This window comes from Pseudochaenichthys georgianus, unplaced genomic scaffold (genome assembly GCF_902827115.2).
Source record: "Pseudochaenichthys georgianus unplaced genomic scaffold, fPseGeo1.2 scaffold_409_arrow_ctg1, whole genome shotgun sequence".
Taxonomy (NCBI): domain Eukaryota; kingdom Metazoa; phylum Chordata; class Actinopteri; order Perciformes; family Channichthyidae; genus Pseudochaenichthys; species Pseudochaenichthys georgianus.
This window is the reverse complement of record NW_027262974.1, coordinates 140,115-158,459: the sequence shown is the minus strand read 5'-3', so window position 1 is coordinate 158,459 and position 18,345 is coordinate 140,115. Positions and strand designations below refer to the sequence as shown.

At 41.2% G+C, this 18,345-nt stretch overlaps 1 protein-coding gene across 2 annotated transcripts in view; it reads right to left on the bottom strand.

Moving 5' to 3' along the window:
* Nucleotides 1–18,345, bottom strand: part of dicer1 (dicer 1, ribonuclease type III) — a 67,247-nt gene that overhangs the window by 5,934 nt on the left and 42,968 nt on the right. For both annotated transcript variants that reach the window (XM_034078303.2, XM_034078304.2), the window contains exons 26-29: nucleotides 11,152–11,410; nucleotides 9,895–10,163; nucleotides 305–467; nucleotides 125–200 (exon numbers count right to left, since the gene is read on the bottom strand). In XM_034078303.2, the coding sequence (XP_033934194.1) occupies nucleotides 125–200; nucleotides 305–467; nucleotides 9,895–10,163; nucleotides 11,152–11,410 (767 nt within the window). The remainder of the gene's footprint in view (nucleotides 1–124; nucleotides 201–304; nucleotides 468–9,894; nucleotides 10,164–11,151; nucleotides 11,411–18,345) is intronic.

Here is an 18,345-nt window from a genome sequence, read left to right as displayed (position 1 = left end):
GCTCAAATGAAATGAACTCAGTTATGATTAAGCGGTCCTCTCATCTGTGCATTGTTGCAATGATTATTATGAAGTTAGAAAAGAGAACATCTTCATATTCCTGTGAGAAATGTTTTCCTCTCACCTGAACTTGGCAGTTTCTGGCTCCATCTCCAGCAGCTCCCTGACAGGAGAGCGTGGCACGTTGGCAGAGAATTTCTCTGGAAGAGGCGGGGGATGGAGAGCGAGGCATCAGAATCATCCTCACACTGATAACTACAATTAGCTTCAAATAGAAACAAAAGACGCTTCCACTCCTCCTCACCTATGAGTGGCCTCATCATTGGATAATACACCTGCCACACGGTCTCCAGAGACATCCTGCTGTCCATGTAGATGGCTCCGGCCAGCGACTCAAAGATGTCCCCCATGGCCTTCGGGACCTCAATGTCCTCCTCCTTTGCCTCGTCCTCTTCTGAGCGCCGCAGCTGAAAACACACGCAGTCGTTAGCTGACCAGATCATAACACACACACAAAATGTGTAGAGCTCGCTAACAAAATAGGACTGCACAATTGGGAAAAATGAACTAATTTAGATTTTCTTGACTGATTGCAGATATTTACCAAACAAAGATGTTTTATTAAGTCTGTAAATGACTGACTTCTCGTCAGCAGCACAATAAAATACAAATAATGATATTTTCACTTTTTTTGTTTTTACCAAATATTGGGCCTACTGTGATATGGGATAGCCCATATAGCTGTATTTACCATGGCATATCTAGTTGAAGCAAATCATTTTGAAATAGACATAATCAATTACACTTTAACGCAGGGGTATCTCCTCTTGCACTTTATGTAGCACTTTTATCTCCTCTTGCACTTTATGTAGCACTTTTATCTCCTCTCACTTTATGTAGCACTTTTATCTCCTCTTGCACTTTATGTAGCACTTTTATCTCCTCATGCACTTTATGTAGCACTTTTATCTCCTCTTGCACTTTATGTAGCACTTTTATCTCCTCTCACTTTATGTAGCACTTTTATCTCCTCATGTACTTTATGTAGCACTTTTATCTTCTCTTGCACTTTATGTAGCACTTTTATCTCCTCTTGCACTTTATGTAGCACTTTTATCTCCTCTCACTTTATGTAGCACTTTTATCTCCTCTCACTTTATGTAGCACTTTTATCTCCTCTTGCACTTTATGTAGCACTTTTATCTCCTCATGCACTTTATGTAGCACTTTTATCTCCTCTTGCACTTTATGTAGCACTTTTATCTCCTCTCACTTTATGTAGCACTTTTATCTCCTCATGTACTTTATGTAGCACTTTTATCTTCTCTTGCACTTTATGTAGCACTTTTATCTCCTCTTGCACTTTATGTAGCACTTTTATCTCCTCTCACTTTATGTAGCACTTTTATCTTCTCTTGCACTTTATGTAGCACTTTTATCTCCTCTCACTTTATGTAGCACTTTTATCTCCTCTTGCACTTTATGTAGCACTTTTATCTCCTCTTGCACTTTATGTAGCACTTTTATCTCCTCTCACTTTATGTCGCACTTTTATCTCCTCTTGCACTTTATGTAGCACTTTTATCTCCTCTCACTTTATGTAGCACTTGTATCTCCTCTCACTTTATGTAGCACTTTTATCTCCTCTTGCACTTTGTGTAGAACTTGTATTTCCTCTTGCACTTTATGTAGCACTTTTATCTCCTCTCACTTTATGTAGCACTTTTATCTCCTCTCAATTTATGTAGTACTTTTATCTCCTCTCAATTTATGTAGCACTTTTATCTCCTCTCAATTTATGTAGCACTTTTATCTCCTCTCACTTTATGTAGCACTTTTATCTCCTCTCAATTTATGTAGCACTTTTATCTCCTCTCAATTTATGTAGCACTTTTATCTCCTCTCACTTTATGTAGCACTTTTATCTCCTCTCACTTTATGTAGAACTTTTATGTAGCACTTTATCTCCTCTCACTTTATGTAGCACTTTTATCTCCTCTTGCACTTTATGTAGCACTTTTATCTCCTCTCAATTTATGTAGCACTTTTAGCTCCTCTTGCACTTTATGTAGCACTTTTATCTCCTCTCACTTTATGTAGCACTTTTATCTCCTCTCACTTTATGTAGCACTTTTATCTTCTCTTGCACTTTATGTAGCACTTTTATCTCCTCTCACTTTCTGTAGCACTTTTATCTCCTCTCACTTTATGTCGCACTTTTATCTCCTCTTGCACTTTATGTAGCACTTTTATCTCCTCTCACTTTATGTAGCACTTTTATCTCCTCTCACTTTATGTAGCACTTTTATCTCCTCTTGCACTTTGTGTAGAACTTATATCTCCTCTTGCACTTTATGTAGCAATTTTAACTCCTCTCGCTTTATGTAGCACTTTTATCTCCTCTCGCTTTATGTAGCACTTTTATCTCCTCATGCACTTTATGTAGCACTTTTATCTCCTCTCACTTTATGTAGCACTTTTATCTCCTCTTGCACTTTTATCTCCTCTCACTTTATGTAGCACTTTTATCTCCTCTCACTTTATGTAGCACTTGTATCTCCTCTTGCACTTTGTGTAGAACTTATATCTCCTCTTGCACTTTATGTAGCAATTTTATCTCCTCTCGCTTTATGTAGCACTTTTATCTCCTCTCACTTTATGTAGCACTTTTATCTCCCCATGCACTTTATGTAGCACTTTTATCTCCTCATGCACTTTATGTAGCACTTTTATCTCCTCTCACTTTATGTAGCACTTTTATCTCCTCTCACTTTATGTAGCACTTTTATCTCCTCTCACTTTATGTAGCACTTTTATCTCCTCTTGCACTTTATGTAGCACTTTTATCTCCTCACTTTATGTAGCACTTTTATCTCCTCTCACTTTATGTAGCACTTTTATCTCCTCTCACTTTATGTAGCACTTTTATCTCCTCATGCACTTTATGTAGCACTTTTATCTCCTCTTGCACTTTATGTAGCACTTTTATCTCCTCTCACTTCATGTCGCACTTGTATCTCCTCTTGCACTTTATGTAGCACTTTTATGTCCTCTTGCACTTTGTGTAGAACTTGTATCTCCTCTTGCACTTTATGTAGCACTTTTATCTCCTCTCACTTTATGTAGCACTTTTATCTCCTCATGCACTTTATGTAGCACTTTTATCTCCTCTTGCACTTTATGTAGCACTTTTATCTCCTCTCACTTTATGTAGCACTTTTATCTCCTCACTTTATGTAGCACTTTTATCTCCCCTCACTTTATGTAGCACTTTTATCTCCTCTTGCACTTTATGTAGCACTTTTATCTCCTCTTGCACTTTATGTAGCACTTTTACCTCCTCTCACTTTATGTAGCACTTTTATCTCCTCTTGCACTTTATGTAGCACTTTTATCTTCTCTTGCACTTTATATGTCGTAGTTCATGGGTCGGCAACAGGCGGCCCGCGGGCCATTGTTGGCCCGCCAGCAATAATATTTGGCCTGTAATTTTGAGAATGAAAAATAAAATATTATGTTGACTTTTTTTTCACAACAGGACCGAGAGTCGCACATCAGGGTTTCCGTTAGCCGGTAATTACCGGTTTTTATCTGGTAAAATTCATTAAAAACCGGTAAATTCAAAACCTGCTGGTCAAAATGTCTGGTAATAATTAGGGATGCTCCGATCGATCGGCCGCCGGTCATTATCGGCCGATATTCACTCTTAATAGTTTGATCGGGGCTCTCTATAAAGGCCGATCAGGAGAGCTGGAACTGATCGATATGGACATAAACGCGATTGAAGTATGACCGGACCCGAGAGAGAGATCAGATCAGCTGCTGCATAATCACCTGAAGCCCCCCCCACTGTTTAGCGCGCTGCATGAGAAACTGACGGGCTGTCAGGAGAGAGAGAGAGAGAGAGGGGAAAAGAGAGGATCCGTTTCTCCCGTGTTATTATCCAAAGTTAATGTAAACTTTTGAATAATGTACTTCATCTACTACAAGTAGTTTTTTTGAATGTAATAATTATGTTGTTTGTGGAATCATTTATTGAAAAATGAATCTGAACTTTTTGATCTGTAACGATTATAAACTGAAGCAATATAAAAATTACTCCCATTAACTGAGTTTTAAACATCAGCATATCTTGTCATAGTCCGGTGATTACCTGCTAACGGAAACTTTGCTACACCATTCTTATTATTATTATAATTGAAACATGACCGGTAAGTTTCAAATTTGTCCGGTAAAATAAATTCTCTCCCTCCGCTAACATTCATAATGTCAGCGGAGGGAGGGGAAGCGGCGCTGTGGAAGAGCAGAGTGGCGAGTGAGAGCTGTCATCTTCCCTTTACAAGCTTCAAACATGTATTTATCGTGTGATTTTGGAAATAAAAGTTCCATATTCTGAAAGCCAAGACTTTGTTTATTTAAAATCAAACAAAACACCCGAACCCCGAAAAACTAGTTTTTTTACACAAATCCACGTTTATTTTTTAAATGAGACGTTGCGACTTCCGACTGATTTCGATAGAGCGGGTCACATATGGCAAATGTGTGGTTGTGGGGAACCAGGTCAATTAAAGTACTTATTTAACTATTAAATTAGGGCTGTCACGTTGTCGGGTTAATAACGCGGTAACGCAAAAAAAAATTAGCGCCACCAATTATTTTAACGCGATTAACACATGTGTATTTTTTGTCCTCGGCCGCCCCGTAGTTTCAGAGAGCATCAAGTTTAAAATACATTCTACAAGCTGATGCTGACAGCCCCGCTCCTGCCGCCCGCTTGTGGCAGACCCGGCAGACCACACTTCCACGCTCACCGGCAGGCAACGACTGGCCATCGGGAGGGTGGGTGTATGTGTGGCACGAGCGAGCGAGGCATACCTTACGTGTATTGCTGTTGTTAGCATCTGGTGCTAGCTAGCTGCGCTAACGGATATAAGGAGCCGTTTCAATGAAAATAGAGGAGCGACATTTCGCCGAGCACTTGACTTTATGCAGGTAGCCAGACAGTGGGACATTGTACGAAAAGTCAGCACACTAAGTGCGCGCAACATGATTGCAGCGTCCAGGCAGCTCCCGTTCGAGCATATGCCTTGAGTTGCACATAGCTCCAACGATCCATCACAGTGTCCACACACACACACACACACACACACACACACACACACACACACACACACACACACACACACACACACACACACACACACACACACACACACACACACGCGCGCACACACACACACACACACACACACACACACACACACACACACACACACACACACACACACACACACACACACACACACACACACACACACACACACACACACACACACACACACACACACACACAGTATTGTATTATGGTATGAGAGGTTCCAGGTTGAATTGAGGCGAATATTTGTAATGTTCAGAGGTTGTTGTGTTTAATATTCATGAGAATATTTGTCATTGTTCAAATGATAATAAACACATATATAAAGCATATTTGTCCACTCATATGTTATATAAGAGTATTAAAAACTTGAAAAATATCCCTCTAAGGTACATTTAGAACAGATAAAAAATGTGCGATTAATCGCGATTAACTATGGACAATCATGCGATTAATGGCGATTAAATATTTTAATCGACTGACAGCCCTATATTAAATACATTGAGTTTGAGTAAAATACTTGGTTACTGATTAATTTAGGTTATACTATATAAAATTGCAAAGCAAAACATGCTGTAATTGATTTATTTTGTCCTTTGATATTTTTAAGGTTTTCAACCTGAAAGAATCCTAATGTGTCCTTGAAAAGTTGAAATAAAGAAAAGGAAAAAGGATTCCAGTTGTCCATGCGTCCTCTGTTGCCCCTCAAGCCTCTCAAATGTGGGCAAACACTCAAATAAATGCCAAAAACCCAGAGAACTTGACAATACTAATCAGAATAAAAGGTTGTTAAATGTTAAATAACACTGCTACCTAGTTAATAACTCTACTTTACTCAGTGGAGGCTCGTCCATTGAGGAAAGGGAGGACCATCCTCCCTAAAATTTCATAGAAAAATAAATTTTGAAGAGAACAATAAATACACCTCAATTTAAAAGATAAGTCTGTTAAAATACAGATAATAGCCCTGGCTTTGGGACTGAAATGGGGATAGAGAGGACGAGCCTCTCTCTGGGCGGGTCTAGCCAGAGGCTCTGGATTGGGCGCCTATATCATCAGTGAACCAATCAGCGGATCTGACTGCGCATCAGAGTGTTGATGGGGAGGGTTATCAGCGATAGAGTTTTTTCTGAACCAGGGAACAGGGGTGCTGCGCCCTCTTACCAACATCAATTCCTTGAATTAGGCTTTGATTATGTTCTGGCCCGCCATCTTGTGGCTCAGCAAAAAATTGGCCCAAGGCCAAACTTACTTGCCTACCCCTGTCGTAGCTGCTATATTGTACTGCCATGTGGTAAATACTTGTACTGTATGCTGCTCTTGCTCTTTTGCATATCATGTATTTTGTTTTTGCTATGTTTGTAAAATATAATTTTCTTAAATGTTTTATGTGAGGGACTGCGGATGGAAATGAGCTCAAAGCTAAATCTGGCACTGTTACGCTTGACACATTTTAATTAGGGCCGGGACTTTAACGCGTTAATTAAGATGAATTAATTACACAACAATTAACGCGTTAAACAAATTAACGCATTTTAATCGCACTTATTTTTGCACAGCGGAACGTTTCTCACTGGATGAGTTTCAGGCGTACCGATTATACTGGAGCACCAACTAACGTTCATGACTTCAGCATGGGACTTCAAACAACAACAAACCACGGTGAACAATAGTCAAACATGAACGAACAAGCTGATGAGACCGCTTTGGTCGGCCCCGTGGATGGGACATGTTTTAAAAAACGGACGGATGGAAGCGTCGACAAGAGCACGGTTGTGTGCAAATTGTGCAAAAAAGAATTTGCATATCACCGCAGCACATCAAGCCTAAAGTATCACCTAAATGCAAAGCATGTAGCAGCTAGCGTGTAGCAGCTAGCGTGGACGTTAGCCCGACTCCGAGTGCAAGGAACCACACCCTGACCCAACCCACACTCAACCAGACGACTGGTTTCAGGGCCAGGATAAGTAAGTCCACGTCTGAGAGAATAACCAGCTCCCTGGCTCACTGGACTGCACTGAGGCTCAAGCAGGGCTCGACATTAAGGACTGCCCGAAGGCCCGGGGCCATCTAGTATTTAGCTCGGGCAATGAAGCCTCACCTGCTGGTTGCCCGATCGGGCAATCTATTATGCCAGTATCATGCAGCTCGCGGATCCAGTAATGAGTGACCCGACAGTAAAACTAAACATATCTATAACTAGTTTAGGTAGTTTGAGAGGTCATTAAAAATAGCTACGTGTGATATTCTAACCTGAAGTGTGTGTTTTGTTCCGCTCACCGCTGCATGTGGTTATGCAGAGCTGCGTGTCGAGTCTCGACTCGTCAGCAGCAGCTGATCTCTCTCTCCCGTCAGATTAGACTTCACTCGCGTTTATGTCCATATCGATCAGATCCAGCTAGTTCTAGCTAATGATAGACTACCTGCTTATTAAAAGACAACTACACAATAAGTGTCGCTATGCAACCGGGTGAGGCCACAAAGTATAGCGCAGCATTATGCATTTGTTTACATGCCCACCGGAACCCCGAGGCATTACCAACAGATCAACGCACAATCAACCCATACAGGACATCTCTTTCTCCACATTAAGTGTTAGACATTAGAGTTGACTATTCTTGTCTGTCACATACTCTTCTTGTCTGTCACATACTCTTCTTGTCTGTCACATACTCTTCTTGTCTGTCACATACTCTTCTTGTCTGTCACATACTCTTCTTGTCTGTCACATACTCTTCTTGTCTGTCACATACTCTTCTTGTCTGTCACATACTCTTCTTGTCTGTCACATACTCTTCTTGTCTGTCACATACTCTTCTTGTCTGTCACATAAGTGGCGCAACTGAAGCGGTATTGCTCTAAAGGGAAATTATTTTGACCGAAGATATTTAGATTTGCCGGCTAACGGGAACTCTGACGTGTGCTTCGCGGATGCGCTCGGCTCCTCTCGACTGCTGCTCGGGTCTGCTCGGTCAGCTTCCGGATGAGGAGGCATTCGTTCGACCAACTTACAGTAGATAACATTACAAACATTTTTAACAGGGGCCATAATAGTGTAAATAATGTTTGTTTTGGCAGTTATAACTGAATGTAATGTTTTCTACTTGTTTCCATCTGGGAAGGCATTTGCCTTCATCAGATGGAAAGTGTTTTGACCAACAACTTAAGTATTTCTTATAGCTATGCAGGGCATGCAAGCGAGCAAACACAAACAAGAACAAACAAACAAGTGAAATGAAGAATAAAATTGAAATTGTACAATATAATATTGTGGTGGTTCATCTTATAATTCAGTCTAGAGAATGCACCAGACAGCATCTAAGACCTGCAAACATTTCTAGGGGGACGGAGGCCCCCCAAACCCTTCGTGCCATTTCGTCCGCGTGCATTTTTCAGGGCAATCTCTATTGGGCTCAGGGCCATCTGTAAATGAGCTTAGATGGCCCACAGGGCCATCTCCCAAAATCCTTAATGTCATGCACTTGGACTGTAGACCACTTGGAGTAAAATCCATGTGAAAATTGCTTCTCACTGTTCTCAGGTCAAATATGTATATTTGATTAAAAATGCGATTAATTTCGATTAATTAATTACAAAGCCTCTAATTAATTAGATTAATTTTTTTAATCGAGTCCCGGCTCTAATTATAATGTCTTAAGTGTTCATTACTGTGCATTGTCCCTGCCAAATAAACCATTAAATGAAAAATGAATGAATTGGCTAATTAAATACATTCTTTTCTCATATACATACAGTGTCAAATGTGGTACATTAGCTAGCTAGCAAGTTAGCTAATGGGGAATGCTACTTGAAATGTGGAGCTAACAACAGGCTGTTGCAAACTTAAGGATAAACTAGGATGCTCAATCAAGCGTCACACATACGGTAATGGCTGGATCAGAAAAACTAGCAGAAGAAGGTAAATATAAATGTATGTAATACATTTATGTGTATTTTCAATACAAAATAAGTTAACAATCAAAAAGTGTTGAAATTGTGCAAAGATTCCAAAACTCCCAAACATATCTTGATTTGGAAATGATCAAACAACCCTAAACGTGTTTGAACTATATGAACGGAAGTCAACCCAATATTTCATGCTGTTCTTGAAAAAGCATGAAATAAGAACCTGTAGAGAATGATCTGCTGTGGGTCACTACATGGAACAGTTTCAAGCAGGCTAGTGAGTACAGCACATTATTCCTGCTGTACTTCCTGTATGTTTGTGTAATATGTGCCTGCTGTCCCTAAGGCATAAAAAGTCCCTCAGCAGAAGAATCTGGTGCTAAGATAGCCCTTTCCAGACAAATTCAATCCAACTGCATTTTGTCTTTAGTGCTGAAATCATGGGAATATGAAACAGCCTTGTTATTCAGGAGGATCTTTTGGAATACTGATGCTTATTGAAATGGGAAAACACTACAGCATCAATTACACATGAAAGAGTAGGCTTAACACTTGATGTTTTGCTAAAGCTTATAGTTACAATTTGGCAACACCCCCAGCCACTGGCATCTGCTGGGCTTTTGACTGGGACACACCCATTTGAGTCTGATCTGGGGTGCTACATCTGTAGGGCTGGTTCAAGGTTTAGTTATGCAGCGAGAGGCTTAGGCTGTTTGGTGACTTAACACACTGTAAATGAAACAAAAGTGATATTGTGCTCTATGATCATACTTTGATTGACTGATAGGTTTTATTGTTCAGTACTGCTGCTCGATGTGTTTCGGTCTACTCACCTCAGAGTCCATGCCTTGCATCTCGTTCTTCTCCAGCTGGAACTGAACGAAGTCGTCGATGACGTGGAAAAGCTCGGGCGAGATGGCCTTGAAGTACTTGTGGTAGTCGTACTTGACGGCAAGAGAGGCAAAGATGGTGTTGTTGACGAGTGCTGAGCGCAGGTCGGTCAGCACGCCCGGGGAGTGCTGCCGGGGGTCTTCATAAAGGTGCTTTGTAATGAGGTAGTCTAAAATTGCATCGCCGAGGAACTCCAGTCGCTGGTAACAATCTGAAGAGGAAGAATAGACGTCAGACATGATAATGTTAGTGTTTTCATTTCTCTAAAAGAGGTGCTTATGATTGTAAGAGGTTGTTTCTATCTGTATAGAACACGGTCAATTCAGCCTAAGAAAATAACCCAGTCAATTAAATGTTTCTTTTATGTTCATGAGTTTTCACCATGAACATTCCTGGAATTTTGGAACCCTAGGTTTGTTGACCATTTCCAGTAATCCAAAGTTTTTTCATTTAGTTCGGTTCCACCGGTCAGTTTAGTCTGTGTAAATGCAATATGTATTTGAACTAGCTTGGACTTTAATTTGGAAATGTCCAATGAAAAAACTATTTTGAATGTTAGTCATGTTGCATTTAATCTAAATAAACATTCAGATCTCAGTGTCTCAACATGTATTGCAGCACTGTTATTATCATTTATAAATAACTCATATTTTATCAACATATACTTCTAGTTCTTGAACATGGTTCTTTCTGACCTGTGCTGGTAACACTACAGTGAACATGGTTCTGACCTGTGCTGGTAACACTACAGTGAACATGGTTCTGACCTGTGCTGGTAACACTACAGTGAACATGGTTCTGACCTGTGCTGGTAACACTACAGTGAACATGGTTCTGACCTGTGCTGGTAACACTACAGTGAACATGGTTCTGACCTGTGCTGGTAACACTACAGTGAACATGGTTCTGACCTGTGCTGGTAACACTACAGTGAACATGGTTCTGACCTGTGCTGGTAACACTACAGTGAACATGGTTCTGACCTGTGCTGGTAACACTACAGTGAACATGGTTCTGACCTGTGCTGGTAACACTACAGTGAACATGGTTCTGACCTGTGCTGGTAACACTACAGTGAACATGGTTCTGACCTGTGCTGGTAACACTACAGTGAACATGGTTCTGACCTGTGCTGGTAACACTACAGTGAACATGGTTCTGACCTGTGCTGGTAACACTACAGTGAACATGGTTCTGACCTGTGATGGTGTTGTAATGGTAGGAAGCGTGAGTGAAGGCCTGCAGCAGGTAGGTCTTGTTCTGAAACGTGTAGTTGATCTTTCTTTCAAAGTTCTCGAAGCCGGAGATGAGGTGGGTGAGAGTTCCTTCTGGGTCAGGATGATGGTCCAGCACGGAGCGGGGGGGGATCTTCAGCCAGCCGTAGTTCAGGTCCAAAGTGTTGGTCTGACCGCTTAGCACCACGGCACCCGTCAGAGCCCCCTTGTCCATCGGTAACACCTGTCAACATCAAAAACAACTGTGAATATCTGCGTTTGGAGGAGTAGCCATCACCTGGGCCAGACATGGGGACGGTGGCAGTGTTTACCATGGCCGGTATTAACCTGACTTTGAGCAGGAACATCTGTTGAAGTCACCAATGTAAGTCTCTCTGATAATAATGTCAGAAGAAAATAGTTTCCCCTTAGCACAATTACACGTGTATTAAATCAGTCAGAAAAACTCTTTAAATAAATGTGAACAGCCAGGCTGAGGCGAACACGTAGTGTGGTTAGTTTTATGTATGCCTTAAGCTCAGGGAAATTCTTTGTGTTAAGAGGTCTGATTAAGGCTTGCATAATATAGATATGATATGTGTTTGCGTTAGGGGTGGGCGATATGACGATGTATATCGTCGAGACGATATTAGGTCTCCACGATATTAGATCTCCACGATATGCCTTTTCAGAGATATCATATCTATCGTGATAGTGCACCAGGGTAGGATTTTCACGGCGGCCATGACGGCCGGTCTGGCCGTGAAGCCCCGAAAATAATTGAACGTCCTACGGCCACCATGGCCTGCGTGCCCCTGATACTTTTAAAATCTCGAAGTTGCTTTAAAAGCGTCAGTGTTTCCTCTTTTTGAGGTCTTTAGGATGCTTCAAAAGTTGTATAATTTTGCACGGACGCCAGGACCGGTGAAAAATTCAATATTCTGGAGTCAATGGGTTAAATATTGCAACCTGCTCACTAGCGCCACCTATCAAAATCCCATTTCGGAATACATTTACAAAGTCGCACCGTAACTCCGAATGACCTGACATTTTGAACACATATCCGGGTGGACCTGGGGCCTGTACTACGAAGCCTGTTCAACCTAACCTGGATATGTTAGAGTTAGCCGGTTGGCCTAATCCAAAACATACGCGCTCTCGCTAAACTGTACTACGACGCGTGTTATCAAGTGGATCGCTCAAGCCAGCCGTGTCCTATCTAGTTAGGTGCGCGTTCACATGAAAGGGGTGGTATTTGGAGCATTCGACCAATCACAAACATGGAGAAGCATGCCGACAGCGCAGCGTCATACTTCCTGAATGAAAAGTCAACTATAATATTAGACATATGAAGAAGTTAAACTTTAAACATCCATGACTTAAACACTTGATCAGGATCAAAGCCACATAGCTGCACCTGCAAGGTGAACACAGCTGGCAACAGAACAAGTGTTTGAATGCATACATTAACAGGTTTATGATATCACTGCCCGTCTAAAACACGAGTGGATCTGACTTTAATTACATTTGTCTCGAGTGTTTCGTCAACTTAATGTGTTGCTTAAAATAATACTTCTGCATACAGTGAGTGTTGCACGGCCAGATACGGCTCAGCTGACTCAGATAAGAAAATATATGAACATTATGAAGTGATATGCCGCGGACTGTACTTAATGTTACTCTGATCCGGTTACTTATGTTGTGGCAGATATTTAAGTAAGCTTTCTTAACGCTAATGTTATAATAGTCAGATTGCTCTGAAGATGGAGGTGATATTCTATTAATGTTCACGTTCACAGTCGGTGATTTTTGCCGGCCGTCTTTCCTGCAACGGCAGCTTTTCTGTATTTATTTTCTCCTGTAATATGACTTGATCGCTTTAAACTCCGCACACTGAGCTCTGATTGGTCAGCAGGTTAGCCGCTAAGCATAAGTTACCATGGAGATCTAGCCTGCTAAAAAGAGAACCAGCATCGTAGGACCGGAAAGCCGGAGTTTTCCCTGAATTTAGCCGGCTAAGCGAAAATCCTGCTTCGTAGTATACCCCCCTGCTCTACAAATAATCCTCTTGGAACCCTAAGCTCTGCCTACATTTACATTTTCAGTTTTTCAACACCAAACCTCGTATTCAGCATCGGTGGAGGGTCAGACACATTACCGTAGAAAATGAGCATGTTAGAACGATAAATATTTCCGCCGTCAATCAAAACATACTCGCAAAAAGGCGGGGCTTAGAAAGAAATGCTCATAACTCAACAATGTATCCAAACATCACAGATTTTGGTAAATAGGTTCAGTCTGTCTTGGGGAATATGCACACCAAAGCACTTTTATTTTGGACTATAGGGGGCGCCAAAAACACCACCAATTTATAACTCAAGAGCGGATTACACATACTCTCGGGGTGACTACGAACTCAGATTTAAAGCGCCTGTGACACGAGTTTCCCCCATCATCCAAACCAATCAATTTGAGTAAATATTGTCCCCTTGAAAACCGTTACTGAACTGATTTTGGATATTTGTACTTTGATAACCATTAATCTGCCTTCAATGTTGACAATTTTCTGGATCTTCTCGCGGATTCTTCAAGTCCCGCCAAATGATGGGTGACGTCATTGCGGGCACAGCGCTCCAGCTGCACCGTCCAGGATCCCAGCATCTGCATGTAAACCTTTATATATATACAGTCAGATGTAAACGCACGACGGCGCACACAGCAGCACGCTCAGACAGCGATGACAGGTTCATGTTGAACGTGTCTGAGAGCTCATATGAGGCTGAAGGATCGGTTTATGTTGTATCTGTTAGAAGTTTAGGAATGAGGTGCGTCAATATGGGCGATCATACGGTCATGTAGCCAGTGGTGGACTGGGACTACAAATCATCCCGGGACTCTCGACCGGCCCACTTCGGTACCGCTAGTAAATTGTCAACGGGGGGAGTGGGGGATGTCAGGGGTGGCGGGTGCTGTAGATAGTAAATGTAAATATGTAAATATTTGTGTCACTGCATCCTGGTAAAATACAAATATAATGTATAATGTCTGTGTCTTTGACCTCAGCGCTGCTAGCCACCTGTGTGCCCTGTACTACGAAGCCAGTTCAACAGACCCTGGATATGTTTGAGTAACAAACAAACTAACAACAACAAACTAACACACGAGATCTCGCTAAGTGGTACGACGCTGGTTATCAACTCGGTAAATCAAGCCAGGGTTTCTCTCTCCAGCTGAGAGCGCGTTCACGTCTAAGACACGAGTGGATCTGACTTTAAATTACATTTGTCTCGAGTGTTTCGTCAACATAATGTGTTGCTTAAAATAATACTTCTGCATACAGTATGTGACACTGTAAGTGTTGCACGGCCAGATACGGCTCAGCTGACTCAGATCAGGAGATATATGATATATTATGATATTATATGATCGATGATCTGATTGATGATGTAATATGAATGATAAGTGCGACACGTCGGCGTCTTCTCTGCATACGGCAGTTTAAACTGTATTTCCTTGATCCTGTAATATGACTTGAGAGATTTAAACTCCGCACACTGAGTTGATCTCTTTTCTATAGACGCCGGAGGCGGGCAGCGTCAGGTAAAAGAAGTTATTTAGCCTTCTCAAACCTGAGCCTCACGCGCCGCCTATGGGGGATGTGCTAGTGACTTATCCGACCGGCCCACTTCGGTACCGGCCCATCGGGATTCGTCCCGATGGCCAGTCCGCCACTGCACCCAGCCCACGTAAACTGTCAACGGGGGGAGCCTCGCTGCGGGGAAACGGTGGACCTAGTGTCCCGATCGGAGTGGGAATAATAATAATAATAATCCGTGCATTTTATCCATTAATTTCCCCAACATTGTGGTAAAAAAAACACACGTTTAATCCATGTTGGTGTACTCTACAAAAAGCATCGGTTTGTTTTCTCATCAGGAAATGCAGACCGGCAGAAACAAACTATTTTTAATCATCATCCTCACTCATCATTTAATGTATCATATGTTCGCCGCATTGACATGAAAGCACTAATAAATGTAGTTTCATCCACTTGAGTTTACAACTACAAAAATAATCGATTTGTTTTTATATCACATCCTACGGGAGGAAATTCAGCAGCTCTCACTCCCGATTTGTAATCCTAATTTAATCATCATCTTCACCACGATCATTTGTTTATGTTCGCCGAATTGACATGAAGGCACTGACGATTATGAATATACTGTAGTCAACTTCATTAAAACGTTATTAACGTGCCTAAACTCAGTAATTCACCATTTCTACGCATGACAACACACTTTGTCCGTGTTTGTCTCTCTCGCCGCACAGTGAAGCGTTCCCGCATTGACGTCACTTCCGGCTTCCCCCAAAACTTCAAAATGAGTCGAAGGAATTTCCTCACGATGTTCGAAATGATTGATATTTAACGGAACGGTATCGCTTTTTCTTTTTTAAACTGACGGTTCGAGATTACTAGTAGCCCAATATTTCATTGCACAACAGTTGTTGGGATGCTGTCACAGGCTCTTTAAAGTGTTACAACAAATTCAGAATGTGGGCGTGGCCTATACCTTTTTTTTTTTAAATTGCGATAGCATAAAATAAGCTTCGGACGCAAAACTTGGGACACACGTCAGAGCCCACGACCTTTTCGAGGAATGTAAAAAAAAACGTAATTTTTCCAAAAAACTGCTCACTATTGTGTGGTAGTCACATATAGTTTCTCATAATTTCACGAATTTTGGCACACATTCCTCATGGAATTGCGGACATATTTGTAAATAGATTCCATTAGCCCCGCCCCCCAGGAAGTTGGCCATTTTGAAAGATGTCCGTTTTTCATGCATTTTAAGCACATTCTTGCGAACTCCTCCTAGGCGAATGATCGGAAAAATTCCAATCCAGGACACGTTCAGCCCCTATCCAATATGATGCTAAATTGAGAAGAACATTTTTGATAGCTCAATCGTGGAGGTCGTAAGCTAACAGCGAATACACCATTTTTGACGATTTACCTGTCGCAAATTACTCCAAACTACTCGGATATAGTTATTCCGATATTCATGAAACTCTGTACACATATTGCTATTATGATTGCACACATATTTCACATTGCCTTCCATTAGCCCCGCCCCCCATAAAGTCGGCCATTTTGAAAAATGTGCGGGTTTTTTAGCCATTTTAAGCACATTCTTGCTAACTCCTCCTAGGGGAATCATCGGAAAAATTCCAATGCAGGACAGGTTCAGCCCATATCCAATGTGATGCTAAATTGCGAAGGAATAGTCGATCGCTCAAACGAGGACTTCGTAAGCGAACGGAGAACTTTCCATTTTTGACGATTTACATGTCACAAATTACTCCAAATTACTCGCGTATAGTTTTTCCAATATTCACGAAACGCTGTTTACATATTGCTATTATAATTGCACACATATTTCAAATTGCCTTCCATTAGCCCTGCCCCCCAGAAAGTTGGCCATTTGGAAAAATTTGCGTTTTTCATGCATTTTAAGCACATTCTTGCAAACTCCTCCTTGGGGAATGATCGGAAAAATTCCAATCCAGGTCACGTTCAGCCCCTATCCAATATCATGCTAAATTGAGAAGAACATTTTTGATAGCTCAATCGTGGAGGTCATAAGCTAACAGCGAATACACCATTTTTGACGATTTAGATGGCGCAAATTACTCCAAACTACTCGGATATAGTTATTCCGATATTCACGAAACGCTGTATAAATATTGCCATTATGATTGCACACATATTTCAAATTGCCTTACATTAGCCCCGCCCCCCAGAAAGTTGGCCATTTTCAAAAATATGCGTTTTTCATGCATTTTAAGGACATTTCTGCAAACTTCTCATAGGGGAATGATCGGAAAAAATCCAATCCAGGACAACTTCAGCGCATATCCAATGTCATGCTACATTGAGAAGGAATAGTCCTTCGCTCAAACGGTGAACTCGTAGGCTAACGGAAAATGTACCATTTTTGACCAATTATGTCAGATAAGCTACTGAGACCTGCCTGTCTGCCTGGCACATCAACTCTCTCTCACACACACACACAAACAGACACACACACACCTACTGTTAGTCCAACAACGCCCTTTGCTGGCGGCATATTCATTACAACAGACACCTTTTCTGCACTGACCTCAGCAGCTGTTCTCACTGTAAACATTGCGTCACAATGAAAGCAGTTGTATTGAAAAAAAATAGCCTTACATCCAGGGGAGATGTGATTAGTGAGTAAACAAACGGTAAACGGCAGAAAGTCTGATGCACATTTGATCATCTCAAATAACTTATAATCACAACGGGAACAATTTGCAAAGCTGTGCTTCATTGATAGAAGTCCAGCCATGTGTCACATAGGCCTGTAGCGATACACTAATCTCACGATACGATACACGATATATATCACGATATTCAGCAAAGATACGATTCGATACACTTATATCATTTTCTGAAAGATTTTAAAGGGACAGTGTGATTTTGGTGACATCTTGTGAGTGTTCCATTGACTTGGATTGAATTAATTCAACTGAAAGCATCAATTATACAATATATGGCTCTGACAGAGAGTCTACAGCTTGCAAATGCTGGACAAAATGAATCAAAAGATGTGGTGAGAAAATTAGTTTAATTTATTGAAACAGTGCAAACTGTAGCTTACAAGCCTTTGAAACGTAAGTACATAAAGTGCAGTATCACAATGGACAATGGAGAATTAAAAGGTGCAGCAGGTGGCGGAACACGGGGGATTTGAATGGGACTTGTTAGAAATTAAAATCAATGTTTTGATGGCAAAAAGTACCTGAAACATACCGTCAGTTTAAATGCTGTTTTATACTGAAAAACCAGAAGTTCTTGTGCACAACCAGTTGTTAAGCTTTTATTCTGAAAATCCTTAATCTCCGGTTAGCATTTAGCATGTGGCTAATATACCATTTACTATAGAGGTGAATTTAGTAGCGATATGACACGGAGTGTTGCACACCGAAACCTACTGATTTCAACACTACAACTATAGACGTCGAGATATTAGTATTGCTGAATATTAAATGAAGGTACAGTTTATTTGAATACGTTTGTTTACAGACGTGGGTAGCATGAGACAACATTCGGAACTACCGGAAATGATACCAGCCGTGAGGTATTTTTGGAGTATT